The following is a 23,125-nucleotide window of genomic DNA, read 5'->3' on the forward strand; positions in this document are numbered from 1 at the left end:
CACTGTCAGCGACCGACACCAGACATAGACTAGGGGAGAGGCTGTGGGTCGAGACCAGCCTTCCCAACAGCCATTTGACATGCCTCTGCCAAAAAATTATCCTCCATTAGCATTGATACGTCGATATTTTATAGTTATATTCTTGCTTTAGAGACAGTTTTCAGTTTCAAGTACAATTATTTCAACTTTTACTTGCCCTTTAAACACATGCAAACATTTGTCTGAGCCCAAACTGTTCTTTCACACTTTAAATTTGTAAGTATTTGTAGATTTTCTGTTGTTACTATTTATATATGAATGCTCATAACTTCTTGCAGCATGTTAAAACTGATCTTGGAAGTCGTGGTTTTCTCATGAAAGGGCTGTTTCAAAATTGAAATGAGTCACAGGAATTTTTATAGAATTATCTTTAGTATTTATCATACCTCTCCTGGTGACTCAGTACGACATTAGCTTGGCTGTTCCAGCAGCTCTGTGCAGAGCTTGGTAACCCGACTACCCGAAGCATCTGGCAGCTCTCTGATCAATGCCGTTCAAAGCAAATAAAGCAGCATTCCAAGTGCAAACACTGCGTTTAGGCTTTCCAGTTCTCTGCTAAAGCGATGGAGGAGATGTACTTTCTCTTCTGTTCATGTTTATTTTTCTTTGTTTGAAGTTTGTTTCCCAGAGCTGTTGTGGAGATCTGAGTTCTTCAGGGCAGTCTATAAACTGCCTGTGCGTTGGTTTTGAAGCACAGAAGACTGTTCAGAGTACTGCAGTGGAGAAAAAATGAGTTGGCTGGTTAAGTTGTGGTCCTTCCCTCTAGTGATATGTATGTGTGTACTCTAGTGGGCAGAGTGAGGGTTGTGACAAATGAAGATCGCTGTTTGAAGGTACTTGCTTGTTTTTTCTGAATGCTCGATGAGCTGAAATTCAAAGGTTGCTTTTCTGAATTGCTGTGATTACCCTCCAGATCCCAGGAAGGAGACGAGTCTGAGTGGAGTTTACCTTGAAATGAGAGTGGTCAGTAGGATCTCTGCATTAATCAGGCATAATTTCAGTTTGACGGGAGCTCCAGGGCATGGGCCATCTGGGAAGGAGCTGCTGGAGGAGCATCGTGTTGCCCTGGTGAAGAGACGGGCATTGCGTGGCTTTGTGGTGCTGCACCTCTCGGAGCTGTTTCCCGTTACGGGATGCAATATCAGCGCGGCAGCTGTGCTCGTCAGGCTGCCAGGGCTGGAGGTGCTGCGAGGCCCAGATCCGCAGCTGCTACAGGCAGATGTTTGAGATGGGGAGTTTTGGCCCCGCTGACTCCTTTGCCAGCCGTGTCCCCGTCCTTCCTGCGCTGCCAGCTTTCTGTCAGGAGGATGTGGCACTGGGCTGGTGCCTCAGAACATGCAACTTTTATGAGTATCTTCCTGTGTGCTCTTGCTGTCAGGAGGAGAATGTATGGTCCTTGGCCGTAAGCTGGGACAAAAGCATGGGTACAAGTCTCGAGCCCTTCAGATTCAAGGGGAGGCCGTCTTTTGACACCCATGGACTTTTCTAGGGTGCTTTTTCATCTCGATGAAGGCAGCATTGCCAAATCTGCACCAACAAACATCAAAGTCAAAATATCAGTCGCCTCTGCGATAATGTGGAAAACTGGGGTCTGGTAAGTGGGCAGCTGTAAAAAAACCCCTTAGTTTTGACGTGGGTGATTGGCCAAGAATATTAGAAATGTCCTATTAACAAGCTGGAATTTGCACTGTGTGTTGTTCACTGGAACATTCGCACAGGAGCAGACAAACCAGCAAAATTTGAACCACGCTCTAGTTTTACTGCCCAATTTATGGTATCTTTATTTTTGGAAAATGGTGTTGATGTCTCTCAACTGTGATTTTGAATCTGCCAGGCGATTAGATTTAAACAGGTAGAGACTGTAAGGCCGTCATCAGATACCTCTCATTTTCTGTCTAGAAAAATAATTGCCCCGTTTCATACTTTGAACAGGATGAAATGCTGAAACATTTATGGAACGGAAATGGACGTTGTAGTAAGGAGGTGCTCTCGCTGAAGCAGTCGTTGGATGGAACTTTGCTTTGGTCACATTCAAAGCCAACTTACATTTGGGGTGATAGTGATAATCTTGTAAGCTTTGTAGCTGTGGGTCTTCCCACATAAGTATGTGGATGTGTCTGACTCAGCTGTGTTTTGTGTGGGCCAAGGAAAGAGCTCTTCAGATTCTCCTGCTCTGTCACGTAACGATTCACACTGTAAGGACTTTGCCATGCTGATTTTAATGAGCTAGATCCTGGAAATCCGACAGCTCTCGAGTGAATACCATAGTTTTTGAAAGAGCCTCCTAAGAAATCTGTAGCTGGGTTGTCAGACGAGTCATAATTCAGTTTGTACTTTGCTACAAAAGTTGGGGTTACGCTCCCAGTGTTTCTCAGCGCAGGATGGTAAGGCAGGTCACGTTTGAGCCTGAAGTGATATTACACTAAAGGAGTAAATAGGCAGATATGTAAATAAGCAACTACTTAAGACTTAGTTTTAAGTTGTGTTAGAAGTTTGCTCTTAAATGGTGCACTCCTGTGTTTGAACGTTACATGCTTTAATTGATAGGCATGATCAAACCTGGTATGACCTTGCATGTGCTGGCAAGATGCAGAGTCAGGGTTCTGAGAAGAAAGCCTAACGAGAGGTGTTCAGGGAGGGAGAAGAGCCTAGTGGTAAAATTGCAGAGGTCAGTATGGGTTGGGAGGCAAAGTGTGGAAAAGAATTAGTCTAACAAAGGAAAAAGGGCTCAACTGAATTACAGTGAAGAGCCACAATCGCTAGAGAAGAATGGTGCAAAAAAAGAGTAGGAAAAGCAAAGCTGACATAAGTGAGGAAAGCAAAAACAGTTGCTGGGCAATGAGAGGTGGTTAGAAGGGATACAAGCAGTGACAGAAGGGTGGCTGAGTTGTTTCAGGAAAATGAGTTATGATATGGATGGGAGTTTGAACGAAGAAACTGGAAAAAGACACGTTTGCTAACGTTCAGGGAGAAGTCAAGGTCGTGGGTGGTGTAAAGCTACCCAAAAAAGGGGAAATTAATAGAATAATTGAAATGCAGCAGAGTTAGTGTTGTTAATGTTTTTAATTATATTGTCTAGGAAAAGGGACAAAAGAGAGACAGACAAGCATTAAAATTACAAGATGGAAGGGAATCTGGAACTAACCACTTGAAGGGAAAAAAGCGAGAGGACAAATCGATCTACCCTAGCAGGAGAATCAAAATTCAAGTGGAGAGGAACAGCTTTTGGGACGGGGTGTTGAGGAAGGGTTGAACACTACAGGGGAGGGATGCCGCATGAGGGAGGGTCAGGGAGGGGACACAGGTTTTAGTGAGAGCAGAGAAGGAAGCAGAAAATATTTGTTGCACAAAGGGAGGTAAAGTGACAATTCCGGGGGCAACAGAAGCTTTGCAAGAATAAGCCCATCTGAAACACGAAAAAACCACAAACTATTTAAGTTCATGATGGATGTCCTTGTGCAGTTCAAGTGGGTATGAACTGGCACCCAACAAATATGGGTGTTAGTCAAAGGTCACAGTAAATATCGCTTGGCTTTTAATGGATTCTTGGTAAGGTGTCAAAAGTGGTGACGGCAGTGGCCTTCCTGGCCTGGGCTTACAGGCTGCTCTTCTCTGGAATACAGCAGCTGATAAAATTGATCACCAGTAAACCTGGTGGGAAGTTTCTGGAAAAAACAGTACTTTACTAAAAAGCACTGTTCCATCAAAATGTGAGTTTTTGAAGGGAGAATGTTGTTGTGATATCATGAGGAAGTAATTGGGACACGACAAAATATTTTGTTGAGGTGTCATTAAAAAAATTCAGCTCTCTTGTTTTTAAAGAAATTACATCTTGAATTTTTTAAAAATGGAAATCAGAACCAAACATTTTCCTTTTAATCTCTGTTCTGAACAATTTAGAATAGTGTTTTCTGAAATTAAAATGGATGGTGAATTTCATCAATGTTGTGGCCTCTCTTGGAAGGGAAATTGTTGTGTTCTGGGAAGAAAAAGGTGTGAATTCTCCCACTGAAGTAAGCAACTGACTTATTTATCCCCTGGTGTCAAAAGTGGCAGTCAAATTAAATGTGAGCTACTGACAATTAGATCCACTTATCTTTGTGTTTCAGTTGGTGGTGGTTTTGGTAGGCCTGTTGCTGGTCTTGGGAAGAAGAGTCATCTTGGGCGCAGCTTATAGGACAAACGGATAGGTGAAACACCCCTCTCCTGACCCTTGCATTGCGAAGTGTCCCAGGAAGGACTTTATTGTTACCCCTTCTTTCATGGAGCACATTCATTCACAACCTGAACGCTTTTCCCAAGGTTGATCCAAGGGAGAACTGGCTTATCTTTGTTTACTCGTCATTAAAGAGGGATAACTTCTCGATGGACATCTGCTGGTCAGCGGTTAAGCTGAGATCCTGTTCCGAGGTCTGTGATTGATGCACTTACATAAGGTTCTCGAGAGCAGATGCTTTTGGTAATTGTTGATACAAACAATAACCCCTTTCTGCTGCTCCTGTTACTGACTCTCTCGCTAAAAGCTTAATAACCAAGTGGGGTAGGATCAGTGGCAGAGCCTTCATACTGCCAGAATGGCATCATGTAGCATCACCCAGGGAAGCAGTTTTGCTGTGTTTTCACATATCTTCGTACTTGATTTTGTGTTGTTTCCTACTTGTTTAAGTCAAATGTAGCTGCCCAGAGAGCGGGAGGAAGCGGAGAGAAGGGTAAAGGCTTTGTACAGCTCTGCCAGCGAAAGCAACGGGCTTTGTCCAAGCAAACAAAAGCAATTTAGCATAGTGCAATATGAAAACACTTTACTTGTAAAGGTTACTCAAAGAATCTATAGTGCTAAGAAACATATTTATCCTTTAGTAAAAATAGGAATGAGTGGGGTTTTTAGTGTGGCAATTAATGTTGGCAACCTTCGTTAAGCTGAGCATTTCTATTTGTGGTTTTGTGTAAAGATGGAAAATTTGTTAGAAATTTTTTTCCTTTTGGAGAAATCTGTTCTCCAAGTCACGTCCCAATTATTTTGTTCTTGAAATGTTTGGGGTGCTGATCTTTCCTTAAAAAATAAATCCTACTTTAGATAAATTGTTCCATTATTTGGGAAAAGGAGAACTACTGTCTATGTCTGCCTTTTCCAGTGAGACTTGTACCTGGGCACTTGGAGTTTCAGTGCCTTGACCACCAGGTTATTGCCTGCTGGGACTCTCTTCTATCATCATCTCTCGTTCTGGGCTCCTTCCTCCCCACAAAATCTTAAGGTTCCTTTTTTTTGTTAGAGGACAGAGATTTCTCTGATTTCAAAGTTTCATTAATGCCAGAATTTATCACATCTACGTTTTCAGCATCTGGTGCTGAAAACAGACTGTTACCATTTTTAGAACGATCTAGAGCTGCCATTTTTACAGGTGCTCTGCTGCAGCCAAGTTGAGGATACAGCATAATTAGGACTTCTGGGTACGTTATAATTCCAGATATTAAAGTTATTGTTTAGAGATTATGTGTACAGGAGAACAGTGCATATAGTTACCAATTTTGGTACCCAGATAAAGCATTATCTTCTGTCACCCTTTTTATTTTAGTTTATATAAATGACTGGAAAAATTAAAAAAAAAATCATGCTTGGTTTCAAATCAATTGAAGTGCTTAGGTTCATGTAGACTACTGCACTGCACTGTGTTTTTTGTAACAAAAGTGATTTGACTTACTTGTGATAATGAGGGGTTTAATGAAAGCAATTAATTAAATCATTTGTTCGTGCAGTTTCCACCATCTAAGCCTCCAGCATTACACTGCACACACAAGTTAAAAAAAAAGGTAGCAAGACATCAGGCAAAAAATCCTGCAACGCTAGCGAGGAGTGTTCTAACAGATTTACAAATATATATAAATAATGTACTAAACTTTTTTGTTTGTTCCTTTGATTATGCTCGCAGTAAACTGGCGATCCGATTTCATTTCGAGGACAAGGGTGTTCAGACTTTTTTTTGTAGCTGTGCTCTAGAACTGTGCAATGAAACCCAACACCTTTTACTTATTTCCTTAGATACTCTAATCCCTCCCTGCTTTACCGGTGTCTTTGAGCTGCTCTTCCCGTTGTATCCACAGCAACAGGAATCCCTGCTGGAATTATTTGCTCCTGAAATGCAGGTGCAGGTGTTTAATGTTGCATTGGTTCAGACTCTTACCTTGAAGACTTTTTCGCCAAGTGGGAATCTCTGCTCTTACTCCATATGAGGCAGTGTTCTGTACGTTAGAAGCATGTAAGACTTTCACTCTCCCAACGTGGGCTACCTGCTTCTCAAAGCCTTTGTTGTTTTCAGTTATTAAGGGCTTTTAGGCAGCAGTAGGAATCAAAAGCCATAATAAACCATTCTTTTGTCAGCCAGGAAATAATAACGCTACGTAGAGGAAAGGGGAGAGTGTTATAGAGGGTGGTAATGTGCGTAACAGCCACTGGTCAAAACGCTCAGACCTGCTGCCTCTCTGTAACTCTGTGTGCCGGTGGCTGAGCACCAGCGGTTTGCCTGTAGTTTTCAGGCTCATGTGTAATTGCCTGTGTGTGTGTATATATATATATATATATATATATATATATGTAAAATCCTACGGTTAGGCATACCAGCAACAGTTCTGAAATCAAGCTTTTCTAATACAAGATACTGGGGTTTGTTACTTATTTAAAGATTCTGACAAACTCCACAAACGCCAGCCTGTGCTTAAACATTTAACAAATTTTGATTCTTAGCTGAAGAAGAATTTTACCTCTCTGTCTGAAAATGTGGCCAGTATTTGCATGACATTGTGCCTGGAGCTCTGCGGCTCCCTGGGCCCAGGAGGGCAGTGTGCCACGCTCCGAGCACGGGGCAGTGCCAGGTACCAGCTTCTGGGTCTCTTCAGTTCTGCCTCCAACATCACCGTGCCTTTTTGACAGCTTTAATCCGATTTTCTTTGTGCCTTGTTTTTTCTCAATGTAAAATGGGAATCAAAGATATGACTCGTTTCATCGCAGTAATCTAAGGAGATGCTAATCAACATTTTGATGCCTGCAAGATGAATGAATGGGAAACATGAATTAATGTTTGGGGCATATGGGAATGCCATCGGAGCACTCAGGTAGAAGTAAATCATGAGTTAGTAAATCATACTGAGTGAAAGGTCTGAATTTTAGCCTCACGCTCAATGGGGAAGAGCTGAACAAATAGCATGTGACTGTGGAAATACTGGATGACTGCGGATGGACTAAAGAGAGTAGAGCATCTGCAGGAGAAAACAGCACGTGACCAGATCAATGAAGTGCATCATAGTGCAATCGTGCAAAAGAGGCATATTAGTGTTGCCTAGGACCTCCACTCTGCCATTTTCTGATGCTTGCTTGCAACATTTTCATCCTAAATATTGTTAATGTGATGTAAATTTAATGTCATTGTAGCACCTAGATTTGGAGACCAAAAATCCAAATATCCAAAACTTGCCAGTAGGCAAGAGGCTATGCAGCATGTACAGAGACTATTTCAGCTCTAAGCTGAAAAGAAACTTCGTTGCTATGAGGGCAGGCAGGATAGGAGAATGTCTAGGATGTTTATGTACCATTGTAGTAGTTTTCCTCATAATTACATGTAAACTAAATGCCAAGGAGTTGTACTATTTGGGTGTGTAAAGTTATTGTAACTGTTCACACTTGCACCCCACTAGGAGTGCTCCAGGAGTGAGGTGGCATTCTGTACACTTTAAATTCAGCTTAATGTATCGTGCTAACTCTCATTTACATGAGGACCACTTTGTATTGCTCAGCCAGCATAATGTGGCCATAAATGAAGAGCAAATTCTATTTACAACCACCTCTGCAGTGACCTTAATTTAAATGAGGATCAGGCCCATAATCTGTATAAATATATGCACTCTGTTACATTCAGGTTATTTATTACATTGCACTCGGCCTGAGTATGCATGGAGATTTACCATAGATAATCCATAATCCAGAATTAAACTATTAATATGCATTTTGAGAGGGGCAGCCATAACCTTGAAATTCCTTGGTTTAAGCATGACCTTTAACTTTGTTTGAATATATTTTGTTAAACGTATGAATAACAAATTAACATCGGTTGATAAAAACCATGCTGATTCCTTTGTACCGTTTGCATCAATCCATACTTAACTTACAGAAAGCCTTGAAGATTAGAAGGCTTAATCACTCATAATATTTATTTGTTTTCAAATGTCAGATCACATTTAGCTCAACATACGGTCAGTCTTGCCCCCCGCAACACACACACACACTCTGGCATTAATGAAACTACGGTGGAAAGTGTTCTTCTTTGTGTCCAAAGACACACGCATCTTAGCAAAGTGGTGGCCTGTGTAAAGGAATTGCTTTCTGTATCCTCCTGAGTATGGAGTTAAAGTCCAGGCTGTTCCTTTGATGTGCCCTCCGATTTCAGCAGACCTGCTGCAGGAAGCAGACAAGTTACCACTTGTCAGGAGTTCTTTTTTCTTTCCTGCAGCTCACAGAAGGTGTTTGAGCAAAGACTCGGCGGTCTTGCAGTACCTTTTGTAGTCATGGAGGGTGAGACCTGCCATAAGGTCCTGGGAACAGAGCTTGTAGAGTCTAAACATCTCTGTGAGGACTGGGACAGTACAGTGCTGGCTGCTGTGCAGCTCCAAAGCCACGGTGATGGACGGGGAAGCTGGGCTGTGAACACTGTATGACCATCCCTTGAAGTGCACTTGCATCACGCTCGTACCAAACGGAGCCTCAGCAGACTTACACCGCCTGAACTGTGCCCTTGTGTTTTTCTTTCCACAGCCCGCGTCTGAAGTTCAACAATCTGACCTTGATTTCAATTCGTGGCCTTCCGAGAAAAGACCTGCTGGGCTCCAAACAGAGAAGATTTTTAATTAACAGGTTTGATTTAATATCTGAACGCTTCCATAGCTTCAAAGGAAAACATAACACTTTGTAATTCTTTGTGAACTTGTCCTAAATTTTAGATAGATACATAGACAGATAGCCTCAAAATAATCCAGTCTGTCTCTACAACGTGCATTCACCTGTGAAATGAGTTGAATGTAATTATTACTAGGGAAATGCTGCTAAAGCAGCAACTGCAGGACAGCAACCCATAGTATTATACTAGGACACTGTAGTTTGGGACGTTGAGAAGCATAGAATTAAAATGAATCAGTTATTTTGAATAGCTGGGGGATGAACTTAGTATAATTTATTTAGATTTGGCAGGCTACTCTCTGAAACCTGCACATTTTTACCAAGTCTTTTACTCAGGAAGCAGCAATGCACCAAAGGGCCAGCTCTTTAAATGACAAAACAACTCGGTGTCTGCTTGCTCCAGTTTAAAAATGAAATCGCAACAGAGACATGAAGATGGTGTGATGTGAACCTGTTTAAAACCACCTTATCTCGTTTGGAATTTTGCCCTGTCGAGGAATTTTTTATAAGTAGTTACCTGAATTAAATTTTTTTTATTGTAGGGGCACGTTTAAGTACAAATCTGGTAAACGAAAGGATTATATACTCACATAAGTGCATGTACTCTTTTTCCTAAGTGTACTGTAAAAAAGAGTTGCGAGAACAAACCATCCTTCCTGAGGGGAAGTTTCAGTTCAGAGCTGCCTCACCAGAATTAGCTGTTAAAATGTGAAAGCAGATTAAGAGTGAAAATTGAACTCTGCAGGGTATGATTTTTGAAAGCATCCCTGTGATTCTGGAGTGTCAGGCTCCTGGGAGCTGTGCACCTCAATTATAAAGGTGCTTTTGAAAACCCTCATCTGTCCTTGATGTCCAGTTTATTTATAGATTTCTGCGTGATTACAGTTTAGAGTTGTCAATGCTTTTCTTCCCGTATTTGCCTCTGGTATTTGTGAGTACAGAGGATGCAGAGGACCTCAGAAAGCCTGGTCATCCGGTCCTAAAATTCTTCAGGTCATGAAAGCAACTTTATTTGTTTCTGTGGCATCCTGTCTGAGAGTTTTGGGAGCTCAGTAACAACAATTAATGTGTGGGAATCGGCTCTGGTTTAGAATGTATATTTGGTAGATGGAATATTTTTTTCTGCAGTGATTTCAGATCACAGACTGGGTGAAGCCCGGGACTTCTCTATTGGCCATTCCCATCTTGTCTCATAGGTGTGAAGTGCCAGCAGGGGTGAGGCTCGGCTTCCTTCCACACAAGGTGTGCAGCTCCCATCTTCTTGCCGTGTCGCTCTGATCCCATAATCCAGACATCTGGGTAACACCAGCCGTTCAGCTTTTTGGCTTGTTTAAAACCTGTTACATTGTTGTTCACAACTAGATCCTGCGAGTTCATCCCTCTACAAAGCTATGAATGGGTTTGGGACTAGCATTGATCTTCAATTCTACTGAAAGAACCTAATTTAACACAATTTTGCCTGGTTTGTTTTCAGTATCAGGGAAGTATTGAGTTGAGTTCTAGCTGGATTTGCAGAATGGGAGCAACGTACTATGTATTTCCATAATGGGCTATTGTAAGACTCAGTAGTGTCCAAGAGTCATAACGGACCTTGTTGAAAATATTATCTCTCTGGTCCTCCGTGCATTTTATAATGACGTGTCTGTTGTACAGCTGTATTGAAGTATTTTATCTTCAGGAATTTTTGTCTTTCCAGAAGTCTGTTAAGCAGAGAGGGCAGTACAAATGCAATAATAAATAAGTGTCCTGGTATTTGCTTAGCTGGGCAGGCTGGGGGCATACGCCGAGTCATAAAAGACCTTTGGAAATAATTTTCATTTTCATTATGGAGGCATTAAAAGAGGTTTTGTTCTATTCAGATTTTGATTCAAAATTGTCTTTTTAAATAGCAGCTTCCAGATCTTTGATACTTCCATCATACATAGGGGTATATATGATACTTGACACTGAAAACAGGCTGTAACACCGCTGAAATTTAAGAGCTGCAAAAGTAAACCTTGCCTGAGATCTTCAAAATCGACAAGTGATTTCAGGTTCCTTAGTTTTTCGGTGCTGATACTGAATTAACACTGCCAGAGCGTGGTGCTCGGAATGTGCGCGCCATGTGCACCCTGAAAATCAGATTTCTGTCGAGATATCTCATTTGGGCAGCACTCAGTCCATGAGATATCCAGGGACAAAAAGCCCTGGAAGCCGTAACTACTACACGGAGCAAGGCTCTGCTGCTTAGAACAGACAAACCTTTATGTTGTTTGTTACTTGGCACTGAAGGGAATTGCTTTGAAATTGTGAAAATTGCTTCCCCATTTTCATTAAGAATAAATTGTTGTTCAGTTACAAATTAGGGAAGATTAATATTTTTCGTGTCTGCACTGTGTGTCTCTCTCATTTACCTGCTAATTTCTTTGGGATAGTCTACGTGATGATTTCTCCTTTATTCCTGTTAATATTCAGTTCGTGTTGCAGAGGAATTCAGTTGCATCTTAGAGACTTGAAAGTTTGGGGGTGGGGGTCAGTTTAGTGTGCTTTCAGAATTTTTTATTCTTGCATTTTGAAAAAGTTCATTTGGAAGGGGGTCACCAAGAGCAAATTTGAGATCTCTGCCTTTTACTTCTAGCTCTGAGAACAGTTTTCCTAGCTTTATTTTTGAACTTCTCAGACTAATACTTTGGAAGACGGATGTTAAAATACCAATGGTGCCTTCATTGCATTTGTGTCTCGCCATAGGCACTGCTGGTGAAACTGAATACCAAGTGAAGCAAAAGTGGAAAAAAACTTAATAAGGGAGTCTTGCATAGGAGAATTAGACTGTTAAAATATTTTCTTTGCAGGTGTAAAAGTCTCTTCCTCGCATCAGCCTGCAAATAAAAAGCAGAGTAAAGCATATATTTCTGACTTTGGTTTTAAATTATGTGGTTGTGTGGCCCAGTGCTGGGAGGGATGGTTTGGTTTTAGCAGAAAGTTGTCAGTTTGTAACCGAGTATTTCATAATGGCTAATCTTTTACTGTAAACCCGCGGCGAGAGAAGAGGCTGGAACCACTAGGGGACTCGGGCGGACCCACCAGATGTCTAATTAATGCCTGCTGTCAGCCGCTGAAATGTCACTTACAGATATTCTTTCTTCACAGCCACTGTTTTAATGATGAAGATTATGCACAGATGTCACTTTGTTCCTGGGTTAACGTTGTGGTTGGTAAAATGACTGGCATAAATCGTGCTGCCAAGTATGTCGTTGTTTCCAAGGACAGAAAAGTACCGTACGACTACCTTGTTCTCTGCACGGGGCAGAAATACCAGGTAAGAGTGACAAACATAATAATGTGTTCAGTTTTTACAGTGAGTAATGTTTGTGATTAGCAACGCAGTACAGTAGTCCCTAGCAAGTGTGTAACCAGACAGTCTGCAGCCCTTCAGGGTGGCAGGTTGTACCCTTTCAGTGCGGCTGTAGAATTTGGGAGAAATGAGAGGTTTTACAAATTTTCTACCAGCAACGTCACTGCTCAGTATTAGATACTAAGCAAAGCTACTGGTATTTTTGCCACCATGACCATTAAACCTGCTGAAGAGTAGGCTCGATTGACATGTGGCCCCAGCCACAGGAGACTTAACTCCAGCTGGCCTAACACCGTTTGACCTAGTTTTGGCAATGGAGAGAATTCCTTATCAAATTAATTACTCATCTCGCATGATGACCATGCCTAGGCACGTACGTGGTGCTGTATGTTATTGTAGCTCACAGTTAAGTTTCCAGTGAGATTGAAGCAGACCTTTAGTGACACGTGAAATGTGGAATCAAGCTCAGCTTTGACTCACACATCCCAGGCAGGGCTCGTTCGTTCTCGTGTATCATCCATCACGTGGCCTTCAAACCATGTAAACCACATGGCCGTCCTCTGTACAGCCCCGCTGCCTGCAGTGGTGTTGCCTTAGCAGTTGGGTTTGGGTAGGAATCACGAGCAGGGCGTTCTGCCTTTAAAATCAGATCACGCTGAGCTCGTGTCCACAGGTTCTTGCAGCGCTGTTCACCGTAAGTCACAAACATGAACACGCGGTCTGTTCAGCCCCATAGTGAGGTCTGGACTGCACGTGTGCAGCACATTGGTGGAGCAAGGCAGCCCATTTTCTGTAATCACTTTTCAGAGCAGAGCCACGCTTTAAACAACAGTCCCTATGCACTGTTCAACAGGGGTGGAACAAGCGTTGCAGTATGGTCTGAATGACTTTAAGCGCTCCTAGAAAAAGAACTTTGGAGGTAACTGACTTGGAAAATAAGTTATGGGAAGTAACTGCACTGGAGGAGAGAGAAAGATAAAGCAAGCAAGGGAAAACTCGGGTTTTATCTGCCTCTAAGAAGAAAACCTAACGTCATCCATTCTCACTTTAAGCCCTACAAAAAATAGGAAGGAGTTTATTTTTTATCATCTGGCTTCTGTTTTGTTACACAGAGCTGTGTAACATCCTTTTTATAAGTTGTCCCTTATTTGGTAAGCAGTCAAATTAATGCCTAGTAAAACATTATTCACTATGATCAAGAGGATTTACTTGTTGGGTAAGTAAGATCTTTGATGTCATGCCTGTTTTTGTATGACCGAAGAGTCTTTCAGTTGATCCAGCTGGCAGTGAGAACGTTGTTCAGGATGTGAATCACTGGTGCTGTAGAAGGCAGAGATGAGATTCCCTTTTTTGCTCTGTATAATTCAGATTGAATTTCTTACTGTAAAGTAGCGTCATACAATTAGTTCTTTACTGAATCCTGGCATTTTAACCATCAAGCAGGTTTTGGTCCCTTTCTCTGGGACAAAATCTCTCCTGTTTTAGAAAGTTTATTTTTGCTGGCAAAAGATGGAGGCAGTCTCGCTGCATAAAGAATTTTCAAGTGTCATTTAAAGGTATATGTTATTCAAATAACTGCAGAGATCTTTCAACCATATAGTTATGCATTTCTAGTCCCCTTCATTTGCATTTTGCCTGTGTTGTTACTCACTTGTTCTGGCACTGCTGTTTAAAATGGTCACCTCTATCCCATAGGAAATATGGAATACATGCACACGCGTGTGTACCTGTACGTGGACTCAGACGAGCATGAATCTGTTTGCTCTGGGGCCACTGATGTGTTTGCTGCTGCTGAATGTTAAGAAGGGTTGGGATGTACAGGGACAGCACCCCTTAGGTAGCCAAATGGCTCGTGTCATTGTTTTTTAAAATCATTAAAGGTTCTCCAAGATGTGTGCCATATATTCATTCACTCATTTATTCATTTCTTCCAGGTCCTGTCTCCCACTGGAGTAGATATCAGCAAACTCCCAACTAATAGAGAAGTCATAAGTAAGTGGCCACAGAGATACACAGGGAGAGTCCCTTCCAACCATTTCACTCTCAATGATGATCAGGACTGCTTAAAGGCAATGCACTGGCTGAAAGAAAACGTTGTCAGCTCAGAAGGTAGGGGTTTTTGTTAACACACATTTGCAGAAATGTTTTCTAGGCTTATTGTTTCCTTAATTCCATGGTATAATTGGTGCCTGATTAGTTCTAACAAAGTCTTTCATCTGCTGTGCTTTGTTTTCCAGATTAATTTACAATTTGTTGTCATTTTTGATACCCAGCATATTTAGCTAGGAAAAAAAGGCTTGAGATAGATTAATTATCTATAATTATTATATAAAACAAAGTGAGTCCCAAATGCAAATCTGGCTGGAGTCATTAATTAGCCAATTAAATAGTAATTTAATTAGTGGATACATTTTTCTGTTGTATAGAAAAATATCTAGATTTGAGGCGTAACACAAAGAAAACAGGTCTGAATTAGGAAGTGGGTTTTTTCAGTATCTGTCATCTTCATATCTGGTTACATCAGTTACAGATTTTCACATAGAAATGCAGGCTCCCAGAATTTTCTTTCTAACCCTTAAAATCACACATTTGTGCACATAATGAAAACTGGTGGTTATTGGGGTTATTTGGTTTCTCCCCACCATGCCTATGGCTCCAGCTCTGTCATTGCTCTTCCCACCTCGTGTTCTCTGCCGCTGCAGATGTAAGCTATGAAGAGTGCCCAGCTGGAGAAGTCCTTCTCCACCTCTCTCTGTTTCTGTTCTTCCTCACCCTGCTTTGTTTGCGGGCTGTATTTCTTACAAACGTTGTTCTTCCAGACTTGCTCACAGCTGCATCCAAGATCCCTACTCTTTCTGAAAATGAGTCCTCTTTTCAGCCCCTGCCTATTCTGGAGACGGGCTAAGAGGCGATGGGCTCGCGGAGGTGCAGAGGCAGGGCTCCTGTGGGGTTCAGCAATTGAGCTGGATGTCTGTCAGCTCTCTGCAGGCCATGCTACCGCTCTACTGGGAGGGCCAAAGGTTTACGTTTGCATTTACTTTCCATCTTTGAAATTCTCCAGATCCTAGTTTTGCCTTCAATAAACAGTAATATTCCACCTCATATACTTCATATCATCAAAACTGTGAAGTATTGCTTGTCGGATTCCTGCTAACCTGTTTTAAACATGCTAGAATTCAAAATGTTAACAAATACAATTTGCTTATATTTAAAGAACTGAAGTGGCTGGTGAAGCTACGTGTGCTGGTTATTGTAGCTGCACAGAAACACGCATTGCATCCTCCCACTTCAGGTATAATAATCATTCTTCTCAGCTCATACTCAGTCTTTTCTCCATGCAGCTTTGTTCTGTTTGTGCTCCTCTTGCTCAGCCAGTTGCTGTGTTTATCAAAAGTGGCCTGCAGCCCGCCGTGCCCAGCCCCGCTGGGTGAGCCCCACGGCGTCCCAAGGGAGGGCGGCTGCGCCTTCCAGACCACCTGTAGTCCTGGAGGCCTTTTGAAGGAAAGCGTGAATCACTGAGCTTCACAGTGCCGGTCTTATTGGCTTAATTGGATGGAATCTTCATTTGGTGGCACTGATTTTGAGAGCAGCTTTTAATTAAGAGTTAAGGTAGGGCTTTTAATTGCTTTTCTTCCCTCTGTGAGCACTGGGTGCCACTTCGCTCGGGATGAAATCAGTGGGTGCTTCTTGCAGAGCAGGATCAGCCGGCAGCGGCGTGCACGCCGTGGCGGGGTGGCAGGCGAGGAGAGGGGACGGGGGAGGCTGGCGTGTGGCTCCAGGAGCCCGGGGGAGAGGGGTGAGCCACGCGTGCTGCTGCCAGCGCCTCGGCCCGCTGCAGCGGGGTGCCCCGAGCCGGGGCCGGAGGCCTTTGCCCCTGGCCGGGGCCTGCTGCCACCCAGGGCCCGGGAGCAGGGCGAGCACCAGCCCCGACGGCCGCCGCTGCGGCTTCTCTGATGAAACCCAGCCGCCTAATGCATGTAACCTATTATAACTGTAATTGTGACTAATTGGAATTCATCTCCGATTAGCCCTGCACTTCCCATGGAAATAAAAAGTAGGGTGGAAGTAAAGTAAGGAACAAAACTGCTTTAATGGCCCAAAATGGAGCAATTATTTTTTCTTTTTACCTAAACATAGTTTACTGCCTTATTCAAAGTGTGTTTGTAGGAATACTATCGCATTAAAATTCCAGTGCATGAATCACCAGCCGGAGCCACCGATGCTTTAGCTAATACTGGTTTGCTCCTTCAGCTTTTGCAAACTAAAAAGATCCAGGTCATGCTAGGGTCACTGAAGTCTTGTGCTTCCACTCGTGGAAAATGAACGAGCCCGCTCTGCAGCCCAACGCTGGCGTTCAGTAATAAATGGTAAAACTGCTCTAACGATCTTTATTTATGGATGCTTTTTTCCGTGGAAGATTATGGTGTTTACTCACAGATAGATACATTTTCATGTAGTTAAATAATAAAAGCATCCTGAGGAACTGCTATCTGTCCAGTGAACATAATTTCAGTCCATAATGAATATCTGTAGTTCCTAGACTACTAGTGCTATAATCTAAAAAGCCACTAATATTGTAATAAGCTGAGACCGTAAATTGTTGATTTACAAGAGGCCAGCAAAGGAGCATTGCTTTCCTTCATCTAATGCAGTTGTATTTAATATTACCATATAAAACAGAATTTTAATTTTCCTTGAGAAATGCAGGGCTCGAGTCTGATCTCGTCTCTACAGAAATGCCAACAGATAATGCAATAACTGAACTGCCCTCCCGAGAGGCCGGTTCTGCCCAGTGCTGAGGATCTCTCAGTTGCCCAGACTCGCTTGCCTTAGAGCCAGACCAGAGCTTTGCTAGGCTCTGCCTTTGGTGAGCACTTCTCATTCCCCTTTCCCAGCCACTGCATCCTCTTGAGCTGCTCATGTTTTTCACCCCTTGCTAATTGAAGAAGTGTAAATGTGATGTGAGGCTGTCAGCATCCACGTGCCACATTCTTACCTGCACTGTTAGCACATTAGGTGTGCTAATATAACGAATATATCGGAGTTGGTATTTCACCACTAGTTCTTGTTTACTTCTTGCATTACACCCTGCTGCAGCAGTGAAAAAAAAATGGATCAGTCTCATGTCATCTCTCTATTTTGGCTCTCATGAGGACAGTATTGCCTACAGACAGGCTTCCTGGCAGGCACGGGTTCTTCTGGCTTGGAAAGTCAGCTTAGCAGTGTATACATTGTACGGAGTTCCCATTATCACATATTATATGTGTTCTGTATTATATTAATGAAAGCAGTAAGATCTTTCTTCTTATGATTTCAGATGAATATATTTGCAGGTAAAATTGTTCTGCCCCTCTGGTCATTGATGTGGACAGTAAAAATATGCTTTCCATAATTTGTGAGCATGTATAATCATGGGGCAATTCTTTCCTCTGGCAGTTATGAAGAGATATGTTTATTTAGCAGCTACAAGTAGCCAAACTGATATGGACAAATAAAATAACCTTGTAGTCAAAGGGGAATGATAGAACATCCGTTAACAATTTTTATCATTAATATTCTTGGGAGCTAGGGCTTTGTGAATGCTCTGTTTAGTATTGCTCTGTGTCTCATGCAGTAAAACATGGTCCCAGTGAAATTAGTTTAGCCTATGAACTAATAACATTTAGGTTATAGGGGATGCTGTCACTTGTAGTGAGACATAAATGCCAATGCCGAGATAAACGTGCAAGTTAGTTGCATGAGGCACTCTCGTACCTGCTCATCACTGCTCACTGCAGTGCCCTGTAGGAAAACAAATGCTGCCAAAAGTCGGGATCAAGCCAGATCTGTGGGAAGGTCAGCTCTTTGTCCAAATTCTGGTTGCAGCTCCTGCTATGGAGTCTGAGGGGAGCCAGTGCCAGCTGCCTTTTGTGTCAGTTAAAGGCCATTCCTGAAACACCTCGTATGTTTCAACACTGATTTTTCTCTAGTACATTCCACCCTACACTTGTCCTTCAGTGCCAGACTACAAGTTATTTTCATGGAGCTCATAGAGAAACTTCTGCCATATCATCAGTCTTCTCATACGAGGCCTTATATCCTCCGTGTTACCCGTCAGCTTCAGTCTGAGCCTGGGCCAGCCCAGGATGGCCTGGGATTTGTGCACTGACTTGCTTCTGGTTTACACACGTTACCTGGAAAGGTGACACTTGGGGGTGTTAGCTTTTCTGCAGTCTCCTTTCTCCCAGCTCCACGCTGGAGCGCAGGCTGTCCTCTGTGGCAAGGATGTTTACGTGTTAGCTTGTGTAGGCATGGCTCAGTTCGTTCCTGTGTCTGCCAGGGACTTCCCAGCAGGCAATAAATGCCCCTGCTGCCCAGCAGTGCTGCCAGGTAGGGGACACTAAGTGCACTGGGAACGTGCATTTGGTGCATCCTTGGCATAATGGAACACCCGCCAGACCTGACCTGTGGGAAAGGGTCCTTAGCCACCAGGAAAGGAGCTCCCAGCGCGTCCTACGAGAGCTGTGTGATTTTGCATGGATTACCTGAAGGCTTAGTGGATCACGGAGCAGAAAAAAGGCTCCTATTCTGAGCAGGGGGATAGAGGGAACAGGGAGGAGAGGAGCATGTTCCAGTCCCTGCTGAGGAATGTTTGTGTTTTATATTAAACCGTCCTTAGAGAAAACGCACGGATGCTCCAATGCATCCCGGCCCTGCCTCCCTCTGTGCCAGGAGGGCTTTAGCCATCAGGCTGAAGTCACATTATGCCCACAGAGAACCTGCTTCCTTCCCACCCTCACGTATTCGCCCTCCCCTACTGCACAACGGCCTGTTTTCTATAACTTGGCCTTTCCACAGTTTGTGCTTTTTTTCTGCGTGATGTATTTAATTTGTTCCCGTCCCCCCCTGCCAATAAGTCCTTTGAATGAGCAAAATTGAGGAGCGAGGGGAGAACAAAATAAAAACAGGGTTTTTTTCCCCCCTAGAGGATTTTCAATCAAAATAATTTCAAATTATGGGGTCAGAATGAATGTCGTACCTCTGTGTTAAGTACTTGCCTACTTTGTGGGATGTTTTGTACAGATTCTTCACTAAATTATCTTAGCTACTGTTGCTAGGTAACACTGTTTGCTTCATAGCATCAGAGAAACGAGAGGGTCAAAGAGAGCAATTTCGTGTTATTATCATCTGAGTTATACTAATAAGGTTTTCATTGTATGTCTTAGAAATTTTCCCCCCTTTTTTTTTCCCTTAGGGAACGTCATTGTCTATGGGAACACAATTGACATTTACACCACGGTAGAAACCCTCTTATCTCTTGGAATTGGTGGTTCTCGCCTACATCTCGTACAGCCTCCCCTCGGCTCCAACGTTACTTGCCTCAACAACACCGCAGTCGAAGGTGCTGTCCAGGAGGCGCTGGCGGGGGCCGGCGTGTCCGTGTATTGCGACAGCGTCCTGGCGCAGTGGGGCCAAGGCGGCGACCCAGGCCTGATCACGTCTGCTGCCTTCACGACTAACACAAAACCGTTTCAATTGCAGTGCTCAGTAAGTCCATGCTTGCATTGTACTTCCTTCAGTCTGCTTTTTGAGACAAAGACCATCAAATTTAGATAGTCCCTCGCTGGTTTGTCTGGTTTCTCATTGTCTGCAGAGGATTGAGCGTTCACTTGTTAGTCTAAAGGATTGTTTTTGAAAAATCCAAATAAACCCATTGTTAATGCCCTGACTGATTTGGATTGAAATGTATTTAAGTCACCTGACTCACAAATAGTTGTTCGCTGCTAAGTGACAAATACCGTTAATTCATTTTCTAAATAATTCCAGAAATCCTTTTATTATTTAAATGCGTACAGTAACTCCTGTCTAGAGTTATATGCATTTAATTAAGATTTAAGTCATAGTAGAAGCCAATAATGTTAGAATAGAGGCCTAATATGTAACTTAATTAAAATACATTTTAAGCAGCGTTTTCTCCCTCTACGTTAATGACTACATTTTTGTTCATCTAAAGTATCAATCTCTAAGTGAATTATAGGCACACTCACAGGTATGGCCCCACTGTGAGATCTGGGACAGGTTTTAGCCTTTCCTAATGGGCAGAATAGATCTGTTTGCCTTGATTGGGCTGCTCCATGTGAGTGAGAGTCACTTGGAACCGTGCACCCGTAGGCAGCCGTATGCCCCCCCAGCACACCCCACCGTGGGCACGCTGCTCTGTGCAGCAAGTGTCTGGTGATGCTGGGGAGGAGGCGCCGTGTGCCCGCCCCGGAGAGCTCCCCGGGGTCGGTGCTCCCTGCCGGCTCCCCTGCACTGCCAAGCTCCAAGTCACTGGGTTTTCCCAACCCTTTTCTTCTTAACGTATGGATAGTTAAGCCCTTCCTGATGGAGGTGAACACCTGGCATAGCACTTGTATCTGCTAGCAGCCTCCTGACTTTGGTCCCCGTATCAGTAGTGATGTTCTTCCCACTCTCTCCTCATCTGCAGCCCTTCTGTGCCCCGTGCCCGTCCTTCCTCCAGCCGTGGTTCTTCCCTCCCAAGGTCTCTCTTAGCCAGACTCTAAGATGAGAGACGTGCAGTCACTTGTGATGTCGGGGGCTTTATGTTCTCCAGAACGGGTTCAGCTGTCTCACGTGGCTCCTGCCTGCCTCTGGCCGCCCAGGAGGACAGGGCTCTGAGGAGGACAGGGCTCCGAGGAGGACAGGGCTCCGCTGGGAAGGCAGCTGCGCTGGCAGGGGAGCAGGCTGTGCAGGAATCAGCACTGCGGCCGCGCTGGGCCTTTTGGGACCTGAGCCAGTATCAACTGTTGATTGGCAGTTCTTGGGGGCTTAATTTGTTGAGTCCTGCAGGATAAAAACAACAGGAGAAAATCTCCTCTCTCCCTAAAGCGGCAGCCTGCCTCCCTCCCTCCCCTCGCGGGCTGACAGATGGCTCCCAGCCCGGAGGGTGCAGCCGTCCCCTCCCCGCCGGTGACGCTGTGTGCTCCCCTTGCCTCTCGGGCAGAGCTTCCCTCATTTCGGACCTGCTGGGTGGTGTTAGAATTCCCTTAACTGCGCGTAGTTGGTTACTTGTTTTGTGTATGAGCAAGCCCAGAGGCTCTGGCTCCTCTGCTGCCACGTCTCTGCCGTACCAGGGCTGCTAAACCTTCCAGCCCCCTTTGCTTCCCGTGTCTTTCCTTCCGCTGGCTCATCCAGCCGGTCCTGTGCATCTGATGCTTGTCCTTAGTCCATGGGAAAGCTCTTTGGTGGTGTAACTGGGTAATACCTTTACCCAGGTCACAGCCGTGTTCCCCCTGAGGCTGACACTAAGGGAAGGATGTGCTACTGGTGCTGGTTTGCCCTGGCACAGTTATGTCTGGGCAGTCCAAGACGAAGGCAGCAAGATAACACGTGCTCGTCTGATAACTTTTCACCCTTTCCTCAGCCTGTACAGTAATATTTCTCGATGGTGGGCAGCAACACCCGACTTGTCTGATCATTTTAAAAGCTGAGGGCACTGGTGAAGGGGAAGGCTCTCTGTAAAGCCTCTGGAGCCTCACAAGCTGTATTGTAGCAGGGAGATGGTCAGTCTTCACCTGTACCCTTTGCAGACCACGAGGTCTGATCTGCTTCCTCCTATCCCAGGAGAGGGACTGTGCAGGTGCCACAAGAAGACAAGAGAAGGGAATTATCGCTAGTTTTTTTTCTTTGAGACTTAGAGGAGGAATTTAAGGATTTAGGGTGATTTTCTTTCAATGCCCTCAAAATCTTCCTGTGGGGAAGATGAGCTCATGGCTTCAGCAGATGCTGGTCCCAAGATAAACCCCTACCCCAGGGCCAGTTCTGTAAGGAGGAGTAGGACAGCCCAGGCAGTGTTTTCAAAGAATGGAAGTCGCATCTTTTTTCAGTCCCACAAACCAAAACACAGTGGATCGGTGTCTGCCGTGCTCATTACCGGGTTCACTAACTGACTGCCAAACGCACCAAGCACTTGGCTCACGGGCACAGCCTCCTCTGGGCTGGCCTGGAGGATCTAGACGGGCCTGACCTCCGCCTAGACCTGTGCCCTGCCTCTGAGAGCGGCCAGCCCCAGCCGCTGCAGGGGCAGCATCCCAAGCGCTGAGGAGGTACAAGGCAGTCTGCCTCCTAAAGCAAGGATTACCCAGAGCTGGAGTAGGTAGGGAGGTGTTTCAGTCCTGACAAAGTCTGGATATGCTTTCCAAAATCTACATCGCTATCAGCTGTAATAAATCTGAATGCTCTCCTTTTCGTGTAAATACTCAGTCCTTTTGTACCTTTCACAAGCCTCTTGGCCTCCACGGCTTCCCCTGGCTTAAATCCTGCAGCTGCAGGTTGAATGAGGATGACATTTCCTCTGAACAATTTGAATTTCCTATCTTTCCATTTCATTGACTATCCCTGGGCTGGTAGCCATAGTAACGTAGTTTGTTGGTAAACAGTTAGGCACAACAGTTGGAAAAATATTTGTAATACACAGTTATCCTGCTAAAAAACAAAGTACATTGTACTTTTGTATTACTGAGCTTTTCAGTTGGGCTTGAGCATTTGAAGGAAGAAAACCGACTTCATAAAGGGCTCAAGTCTATTTCATGTGCTCATACTAACAGAGAAAATATGCACATCCACTCAGGCCATTTGACAGAGTTAATGTTAGAGTTTTCAAAACAAAACTCATCTAATAACCAGAAGTAGATGAGTCGAGTAATCCTCTGCTGTCTTTTATTTTAATTTTAGTAGCTGTAAATAACTGGATCAGAAGGATGTGTCTGTGAATATAAAATCAGACTTTATTTCATGTTCTTGTTTTTTAAAATAACAACATTCAGAGCAAA

General features: G+C 43.8%; 1 protein-coding gene across 1 annotated transcript in view; it reads left to right on the forward strand.

The window, feature by feature from the left end:
• Positions 1–23,125, forward strand: part of CFAP61 (cilia and flagella associated protein 61) — a 99,734-nt gene that overhangs the window by 57,326 nt on the left and 19,283 nt on the right. The window contains 4 exon segments of the mRNA XM_068416302.1: positions 8,840–8,938; positions 12,110–12,278; positions 14,249–14,423; positions 19,549–19,841. Coding sequence (XP_068272403.1) covers positions 8,840–8,938; positions 12,110–12,278; positions 14,249–14,423; positions 19,549–19,841 — 736 coding nt within the window.

The sequence above is a fragment of the Nyctibius grandis genome, chromosome 1 (assembly GCF_013368605.1).
Source record: "Nyctibius grandis isolate bNycGra1 chromosome 1, bNycGra1.pri, whole genome shotgun sequence".
NCBI lineage: Eukaryota > Metazoa > Chordata > Aves > Nyctibiiformes > Nyctibiidae > Nyctibius > Nyctibius grandis.